Source organism: Nematolebias whitei, chromosome 8 (genome assembly GCF_014905685.2).
Source record: "Nematolebias whitei isolate Nwh7 chromosome 8, NemWhi1, whole genome shotgun sequence".
NCBI classification, from domain to species: Eukaryota; Metazoa; Chordata; class Actinopteri; order Cyprinodontiformes; family Rivulidae; genus Nematolebias; species Nematolebias whitei.
Window position 1 is genome coordinate 37,935,384 of NC_056505.1, and position 9,942 is coordinate 37,945,325.

Sequence of the window (9,942 nt, forward strand, 5' to 3'; positions counted from 1 at the left end):
TACACAATACAAGGAGTGAATGGTACAACTTACACAATACAAGGAGTAAATAGTACAACTTACACAATACAAGGAGGGGAACAAGCTGATTGGATTTAGCTGCTGTATTTATCCAACTCCGAGCCTTAAAGGGCAGATCTTTCTCCTAAATCTATCAGAAACTGTTTGGAATCATTTTAGGACAAGTTGCTCAGAAGAAATATAGTGAGTCAATTTGATAATAAGAAATGGAAAATAAAACATTATTTAAGGCAAAGTAAATAAAAATATTTGTTTGTATTGTAAAAATTCAGTGAGTCACAATTACATTTGTAATACATTTTTGTTCCTTCGTTATACAAAGATGGCCTTTTCTCGAAAGTCCATGCTCAATAAGCCAGGTATACAATCCAACAATGTTCAGTCAGGTCATCTGGACGTTTCTTTTTTTGTGCTGAAACGTTTCACCTTCCATCCAGAAGACTTCATCAGTCTGAGGAAACACCAAACAAAACTGCTTCTCCTCCAACAGCTTACTCCAAAGTGGAAAACAACAGTTATGTTGGTGCTAAGATGGTCTCTGGGGCACGCCCTCTCCTCCAGTGCCCGCCTTCTCCCTCATCTACAGTCATGTCAAACTGGTTCAAAACACTAAAGTCCATGCTCAATAATCCAGGTATACAATCCAACAATGTTCAGTCAGGTCATATGGAAGTTTCTGTTAGGATAATTTAATATTATCCTTTCTGCTGCTTAAATAAATATGCCACACAGGAGAGGTAGATAAGGTTCTTAATCCCAGGTTTAATCTTGCAAGATGGAGCAGTGTTGAAATACAAGCAGGCAAAATGTTTACATGGCTCTTGGTCTCCAAGTCTGCTCACCGAGAGCATAAGAGTGTCTTTTTATAATGTTATCAGTCAGACTCGAGGTCAGACAACTCTTGCAGCCTCTTTGCTTTGAGTTTTTGAGGTGAAAGCTCCATGCCTCTGCCTCCACTCTGTCCAGACAAAACACTCTAACACCACATGTGGTTCACATACATTGGACATTGATAAGTGAAAAACATCTGTGACCTTTCACACCTCCATCAGTTTCTTTTTTGTGCTGAGATGTTTCACCCTCCATCCAGAAGGCTTCATCACTGGAGGAGAGGGTGTGCCCCAGACACTATCTTAGCAGCAACATAACTATTTTTTTCCACTTTGGAGTTTGTTTGGTGTTCCCTCAGACTGATGAAGCCTTCTGGATGGAGGGCGAAACGTCTCAGCACAAAAAAAGACACATCCAGATGACCTGACTGAACATTGTTGGATATGGTCTTTTCTGTTGTCCTAAAGTGTAAAAATCTAAATAAATGTTTGTCGTAACCGAGGGGAACCCAGATTTGTATGAGACCCGGAACGAGACAGACTCAGGTGGAATACAAAAGAAACAGTGTTTATTTACAAGCGCAAAAGACAACAGTTCTGGTACAGCTTCTCTGCAGCTCCTGGAGGAGGTAGAGGAGGACAGTCAGGACGAGGCAGAGTTCCTAGTAGCTGAAATATTGTTTTCTGTGAATCTCTTACAGTTTGATCCAGAGGTGGGTTCCAATCCTCCGGGGAGCTCCAGAGAGAGAGTCCAGCGGCTGGCAGGGCAGGCACTGGCCAGATTAGAGGCACCAGGCAAGAGGAATCCAGGCACAGGGGAGGTTGAACCAAGGAGGGACCCAAGGGGGTCTGCAAACCAAGAACAGGTCACGAGGAGGTCCAAGGAACCAAGAACAGGACACGAGGAGTCAGGAAACAAAGGATCACGAGGGGTCCTTTAAACAGGCCGAGGAACCAGGATAACTGGAAACAAGAGAACAAGGTCAGTACTGGAGAGTCTAAGCCTAAAAGGCTTGAAGCACAACTACCATGGAAGGTGATATGCTCCAGCGAAGAGTAGCACTGGACTGCAGCCTTTTGTAGCAGGAGAGCCTCCTCAGTCTGATGGCCGTCAGGTGTGATTAATTAGCGGCCATCTTGGAAGAGGAGCTGCAGGCAGTGGTACTCTTACAGTACCCCCCCCTCAAGAATCGCCTCCAGGCGACCTGAGACGCTTGTCGGGATGACTCTTGAAGAAGGAGGTGATGAGGCTGGGGTCGAGGATGAAGGATCGGGGAATCCATGACCTCTCCTCAGGACCGTACCCCTCCCAATCGACGAGGTACTGGAATCCTCGGCCCCTGCGTCGCACGTCGCGGATGGATCGGACAGTGAACGCAGGGTGGTTGTCGATCAGGCGGGGTGGAGGAGGGAGGTCAGAGGGAGGACACAGAGGGCTGGTGAGGACTGGCTTGACCTGGGACACATGGAAGGTTGGGTGGATCCTCATGGTCCTAGGGAGCTGCAGCCTCACCGCAGAGGGGCCGATGAGCTGGGTGATGGGGAATGGGCCGATGAAGCATGGAGCCATCTTTCGGGGGGTGTCCTTGAGAGGAATGTCCCGGGTGGACAGCCACACTTCTTGGCCCACCTGGTAGAGAGGGGCCGAGGAACGTTGACGGTCAGCGGCTTTCTTCATCTGGGCAGCCGTGCGGAGGAGTGCGGACCGCACCTGGCGCCAGACCCTGCGGCACCATCGGAAATGATGCTGCACGGAGGGCACCGTGCAGTCCACCTCTTGGCCGGGGAACAGAGGAGGTAGGTAGCCTAAGGAGGCTTCGAAAGGAGACAGGCCGGTGGCGGTGGAGCGATGGGTGTTGTGGGCGTACTCAACCCAAGCCAAATGGTGACTCCAGGCTGACGGGTCCTTCTCTGCCATGCAGCGCAGGATGGATTCCAGTTCTTGGTTGGCCCGTTCAGCCTGGCCATTCGACTGTGGGTGGTAGCCCGAGGTGAGACTGGTGGTGGCTCCCAGTGTCCTGCAAAAAGAGCGCCAAACCTGGGACACGAACTGTGGTCCACGGTCCGACACGATGTCTGAGGGGATACCGTGCAGTCGGACCACGTGCTGCGTCAACAGGTGCGCCGTCTCCATTGCAGAGGGGAGCTTGGACAGAGGGATGAAGTGGACCGCTTTGGAAAAGCTATCGATTATGGTTAGAATGACTGTGTTACCTTCAGAGGGTGGGAGTCCGATAACAAAGTCCATCGAGACATGGGACCACGGACGGCTCGGGGTGGGCAGAGGTTGCAGGAGGCCGGAGGGGGGTTGGGTGCCCGTCTTATTGCGGGCGCACGTGGGACAGGCAGCAACGAACTCTCGAATATCCGCAGACATGGCTGGCCACCAGAAGTGAGTCCTGGCCAGGGAGATCATGCGGGTGGAACCTGGATGACATGAGAGTTTGACATTGTGAATCCAGTGTAGTACCTTTGGGCGTAGAGCAGTAGGCACGAACAAGGTTCCAGGGGGGCCACCACCAGGGTCTGGTTCCACCTTCCAGGCTTCTCGGATCTCCTCTTCGATGGGCCACGTGAGGGCCCCAACGATGCAGGTGGAGGGAAGGATGGTTTCCTCGGTCTCCGTGTTGTCAGGGGGGGCGAACTGGCGGGACAGTGCGTCCGGCTTGACGTTTTTGGAGCCGGGCCTAAAGGTGAGAACGTAGTTGAACCTGGTGAAAAACAGTGACCAACGTGCCTGGCGGGGGTTCAGGCGTTTAGCGTCCCGCAGATAAGTCAAGTTTTTATGATCAGTCCAAATCAAAAACGGGGTCTCCGTGCCCTCCAGCCAGTGCCGCCATTCCTCCAGTGCCAGCTTAACTGCCAAGAGTTCACGGTTTCCCACGTCGTAGTTTCGCTCTGCTTGGGATAAACGTTTAGAAAAGAAAGCGCAGGGATGGGCCTTGTTGTCCTCCGAGGATCGTTGAGACAGCACCGCCCCTACCCCTGTATCCGAAGCGTCCACCTCAAGGATAAACTGTCTACGTGGATCAGGGTGAGAGAGGATGGGCGCAGAGGAAAATAAAGTCTTTAATTTAAAGAAAGCAGTCTCAGCCTCAGGCGACCAGATAAACGGTCTGGAGGTGGAGGTGAGCTGAGAGAGGGGCGGCCACTCGACTATAATTTTTAATAAAGCGTCTATAAAAGTTTGCGAAGCCCAGGAAGCATTGCAATTGTTTCCTGGACTCGGGTCTAGGCCATTCGACCACAGCTTTAGTTTTTTCTGGGTCGGTCCTGCAGTGGCCTTCCCCAAAAATGAAACCAAGGAAGGGAACCGAGGAGACATTAAATTGGTACTTCTCGGCCTTAACGAATAACTGGTTCTCCAGTATTCTCTGGAGAACCCTCCTTACCTGTTCCACATGCAGAGCGGGGTCACGGGAAAAAATAAGGATATCGTCTAGGTAAACAAACACAAAGTCGCCGATGAAGTCACGCAATACGTCGTTCACGAGGGCCTGAAAAACCGCGGGGGCATTTGTTAAACCAAAAGGCATAACTAAATATTCAAAATGGCCGAGGGGTGTTTTAAATGCTGTTTTCCACTCGTCGCCCTCTCTAATGCGAACGAGGTGGTAGGCATTTCTTAAATCCAATTTGGTAAAAATAGTGGCGGATTGCAATTGCTCATGTAGGGAGTTGATTAGAGGGAGTGGATATTTGTTTTTGACAGTGATGTTGTTCAAGGCGCGATAGTCGATGCAGGGACGTAAAGTCTTATCTTTCTTTGAAACAAAGAAGAAACCTGCACCGACGGGGGACGTGGAGGGACGAATAATACCAGAGTCGAGGGACTCGTTGATATATTCTTTCATGGAGTCCCTCTCAGGACCCGAGAGATTATAAAGTCGGCTAGACGGCAAGGGGGCGCCAGGGAGTAAATCAATGGCACAGTCATAGGGACGGTGAGGAGGGAGTGATAAGGCTCTCTGTTTGCTGAACGCCACCGTGAGGTCGTGGTAGGCAGAGGGAACAGCGGAGAGATCTACTTTCTCACTAGGAGAAGTGACGACTGGCTGCCCGGCGATCGCGGAGCGCAGACAGTCTTTGAGGCACTTATTGCTCCACTTCTCAACTCGCCCTAGCTCCCAATTAATGTCTGGGTTGTGCGTCTTTAGCCAGGGGAAGCCTAAAATTATCTGAGAAACGGAGGAGTCGAATACAAAAAAGTCAGTCATCTCATGGTGGTTGCCAGAGATGATAACATGAAGCTCGATGGTTTTCTGTTGGACGAGCGCCAACGTTTTACCAGTTACACCGGAAACAGAAATAGGAGGGATCTCGCGAGTGGGTAAAGAATATTTGGCGACCAGGTCCGAACTGATAAGGTTTTGTTCGGCGCCCGAGTCAACCAAGGCCAATAAGGAAACACGAGAATTGTTTATTTGAATTACTGTGGGCAAGAGGAGTTTAAATGGGAAGGTAAGAGCTGAGTTACCCACCAGTATCTCCCGCTTTACTGGTGGGCTCGCTCGTTTTCCCCGAAACGGGCAGAGAGGTAAATAATGACCGGGGTTGCCACAGTACATGCAAAGGTTAGCGTTTCTACGGCGCTCTCGCTCTTCAAACGTCAACCGTGTTCGCCCAATCTGCATGGGTTCTGGCTCAGGAGGCACGAGAAAATTGTTCTGGGGAGACAAACAAGAAGAATTAGTACCCGGGGACATCTTCAAAAGATGATTTTCCTTCGCTGTTTTAAAATAACGAGGTTCACCTGAAGGGGCCGCGAACCCGGAAGTGGAAGGTTTCTGGGAGTTGTAGTCCCGTTCTCGCCTCCGTTCCCGGAAACGGTCATCAATGGAAATGGCCATATCGATTAGTTGGTCAAACCCTTCCGGTTCGTCTCGTGCAGCGATTTGGTCTTTTATCTGGTCAGAGAGAGAGTTTAGGAACGCACCTTGGAGAGCGAGTTCGTCCCACCTCGTTTGAGCCGCCAGGATCCGGAACTCCAGGGCGTACTCAGAAACAGGACGGCGGCCTTGACGTAATCCCAGGAGACGTTTCACTGCGTTTGAAGCCTGCAGGGGGCGATCGAAGATCCGTCGAAACTCCTTCAGGAGTTGGGGGTAAGTAGCCGGGGGGTTCACGTGGGACTGCATGAAAGAAGTAGCCCAACGTAGAGCGTTACCTTTGAGAAGGTTAATAAAGTAAATAATCTTCGCAGAGTCTGTGCTGTAGAGACGGGGCTCCTTCGAAAGCGAGTCTGCACTGCAGCAGAAAACCCCCACATTGGTCGGGATCTCCGGCGAACAGTTCAGATGGTTTGACGAGCAGCTGTGGACCATGAGAGGTTGCGACAGACGTCTCACGAGGGACGCTGGGGACAGGCGGGTCGGTCGGATCTGGAGGAAGAGGAGGTAGAAGTTGTTGATTGAGGGAGTAAATCATACCTCCGAGTTCCTGCATGTTGGACTGGGCTGCACGTTGCTGGGTCAGAACCTGTTGCAACATGGTCTCCAGTCGGGAGATCCATTCCACCTGTGAGATGGTGGTTGTCTGTTCGCTCCCGGTCTCATTCTGGGTCTGTTTTGGCTGGAGCATTTCTGTCGTAACCGAGGGGAACCCAGATTTGTATGAGACCCGGAACGAGACAGACTCAGGTGGAATACAAAAGAAACTGTGTTTATTTACAAGTGCAAAAGACAACAGTTCTGGTACAGCTTCTCTGCAGCTCCTGGAGGAGGTAGAGGAGGACAGTCAGGACGAGGCAGAGTTCCTAGTAGCTGAAATATTGTTTTCTGTGAATCTCTTACAGTTTGATCCAGAGGTGGGTTCCAATCCTCCGGGGAGCTCCAGAGAGAGAGTCCAGCGGCTGGCAGGGCAGGCACTGGCCGGATTAGAGGCACCAGGCAAGAGGAATCCAGGCACAGGGGAGGTTGAACCAAGGAGGGACCCAAGGGGGTCTGCAAACCAAGAACAGGTCACGAGGAGGTCCAAGGAACCAAGAACAGGACACGAGGAGTCAGGAAACAAAGGATCACGAGGGGTCCTTTAAACAGGCCGAGGAACCAGGATAACTGGAAACAAGAGAACAAGGTTAGTACTGGAGAGTCTAAGCCTAAAAGGCTTGAAGCACAACTACCATGGAAGGTGATATGCTCCAGCGAAGAGTAGCACTGGACTGCAGCCTTTTGTAGCAGGAGAGCCTCCTCAGTCTGATGGCCGTCAGGTGTGATTAATTAGCGGCCATCTTGGAGGAGGAGCTGCAGGCAGTGGTACTCTTACAATGTTCAAATTCACTATATAATTTTAGTTTAATAATGTCACCACCACTGGCCAGAAAAGCACCCCTCTAATAAAAGTGGCCACCCACAGGCCACCAGGTGATAATCTCGTTGTATGTAGTGAGCAAAGGGGCAGAAATGGCTCTAGAGCAGACCCCTGCACTAGGCTCTCTTCCAAGGCAGATTTGTCTAAGAATTTCCAAACAGTTCATGTAAGTACAATAATTTAAACCTTCACTGTGCAACTATTTTTGTGTTTCATGCTAATTTTGTAGAGAAATTAAGACATTTGCAGTAGAATGGTGCTGTTGTTGCTCTCAATAAGCATGTATTGACAAACTGGCGGTGGTGAAACAGCATTAAGCCTAAACCAGTCAAATGTTGAGAGTGGAGCTGTTTTAAGATGGCACCAATGGCGGCTGTGGCTGAGTGGTTAGAGCGGTCGTCCTCCAATGCAAGAGTTGGGGGTTCGAATCCACCAGCAGTCACATGCTGAAGTGTCCCTGGGCAAGACACTGAACCCCTCATAGCCTCTGATGTGTGTCCCATCGGTGTATGAATGTGATAAAGTACTGATTAGTCTCTTTAGAATGATTTGTTCACTTAGATAGATCTAGTAGAGTGCTGTATGAATGGGTAAATGAGCGCTTTGAGTATCTTGAAATAAGATAGAAAGGTGCTGTATAAGTACAGTCCATTTACCAATCCACTTTTGTCTTGGTCATGCTCAAACTAGCTCATCAAGCATGTCGGACGTAAACTTTATTTCTGCAAACCGAGGTTGTTCTAAAAGCAATCTACAACAGGTCAGATATTAATTCTTCGTACCTTTTACATAAAACCCCACGTCAAAATAGTTAAGATAGCCCTTTAACCCTGATGTGCTAAATGTTCTGTAACAGAGAGCTCATGTGGAGATCCGCCCGCTGTGCTTAACACTGGGCAGGTGTGGAACGGCAGCTCCACCCCTGGAAGCACAGTGGCGTACTTCTGTAAAACAGGATTTTATCATCACGAGGGTAACAATGAGTCGATGTGCACAAAGAACGGTTACTGGACAAAGCCTGGCATTTTGTGCAAAGGTAACATTGTTCCTAAAACAACATGGTTTCTTCTTCCATACTCTCCTCCACAAACTAATACTTATTCTTCCCACTCTGCTGAACGGTGTCACCTCCGTGTGTGCAGAAGTTGACTGTGGAGAGCCTGTAGCCATCCCTCATGCAGGCATGCTGTGGGATAAGCGCTCCACAGTGGGCTCTCGGGTTGTTTACATGTGTGACGATGGATATGTGAGCGTTGGAGGGGGCAATGTTTTGGTTTGTTCTGCCACTGGAGAATGGGACGAAACCTCTTTGTCCTGTCAAGGTGATAATAATATTCATCTACTGTATGTGTAAGTGTAGTTTCCCTCAGAATCATGCACCATACAGGGCATCGTTTTTATTCACGTTATCAAAATATATCCAGTTTCCATTGCTTGATTTTCATTCTTTTTGTCGCAGAAATCTTTTGCGCAGAACCTCATTTCATACAACATGCTAAAATGCAATGGGAAGGTGCGTCCCACGTGGGTAGCGTCGTGTATTACCAATGTGAGGAAGGATATTTCACCAGAGGCCAAAGAAGCAACTCCGTTTGTGGAGAAAAAGGACTGTGGGAGGATGTTGATCTATGGTGTGAAGGTGCATGATTCTTCTGACCAAGAAGGAAATTTAGTCAAGACTGTTTCTTTATGTGTCGCACGGTGCTCTTTTATTTCTTCCAGTCTGTGATCACATTATTTATATACAGAAATAAACTGCGGTTCCCCCAAAATTCTCCCCAACACTAACCTCCTGTGGGACCGTACCAGCCGACATGGCAGCGTTGCGCGGTATGAGTGTGAGGATGGATTTTACCAGCAGAGTGGAAATAATTTTTCAAAGTGTTCATTATCAGGCGAGTGGGGGGAAGTATCTATAAACTGCAAAGGTAGAGTAATCCTCCTTATAAATCTACTTGAATGCCAGTCTCCACTGTTTCTCATTGCATGATCACCCGTATGTTTCTCTAACACTGCATGTTCTGTTGTGATCTGGGATGTTAGACTTGGAGTTTGTGGCAACCTAAGATGTGATTTACTTTCCTCCACAATGGCTTGCAATGATCACTGGCTGTCAGCACAAAGATAAATAAATGTGGGTGTTTGTGAAAATACATTGTGTGTGTACAACTTGTACGGAGTCAGTTTTCTCACAACGTGTTTCTTGTTATATATTTTTGGTCTGTAACTGCACCCAAAAAAATAAATCTTGTGTTTGTATGTGAAATGAATGTTGAGATTTCAGAGTCATTCAATCACTGTTGACATTTTTTCCAGCTAAATGTGGCCCAGTTCCCTCCCTTGCTAACTCTGAAGTAGTGTGGCACAACAGGAGTGTTGTGATTCATCGCTGTGAAGCCGGGTTTCACAGCTGGAGGGGCACCAATGTGTCTCTGTGTAGCAGCTCAGGAGTGTGGCAGGAGGCCACACTCAAATGCATTGGTGAGCACTGAAATAGTAGTTCAAAATGTAACAGTATTTATAGAGTGACAGAGTGGGATTTTGTTTAGTATTTATGAGGAATCTTACCAAATAGCTTCTTGAATGGACTCAGGAGAAATGGAGTTCTCTGACAGGACTGATGAGTTAACAGCTCGTCCATAATGAAGACAAAACCAAAAAGAGCCACTGTCGCTTAAAGAGATCTCTGACTACCTTCACACGATGGCCTTCATATGTTGTCATTTTTCTATTATATGTTTGTGACACGTGAAAACTCCTAATTACCTATATATATATATAT

General features: G+C 48.5%; 1 protein-coding gene across 1 annotated transcript in view; it reads left to right on the forward strand.

Annotated features, from left to right (window-relative positions):
- Nucleotides 1–9,652, forward strand: part of susd1 (sushi domain containing 1) — an 18,660-nt gene extending 9,008 nt beyond the window's left edge. The window contains exons 7-11 of the mRNA XM_037680726.1: nt 8,017–8,196; nt 8,303–8,482; nt 8,620–8,799; nt 8,909–9,088; nt 9,477–9,652. Of these exons, the coding sequence (XP_037536654.1) occupies nt 8,017–8,196; nt 8,303–8,482; nt 8,620–8,799; nt 8,909–9,088; nt 9,477–9,652 (896 nt within the window). The remainder of the gene's footprint in view (nt 1–8,016; nt 8,197–8,302; nt 8,483–8,619; nt 8,800–8,908; nt 9,089–9,476) is intronic.
- The last annotated feature ends 290 nt before the right edge of the window (nt 9,653–9,942 follow it).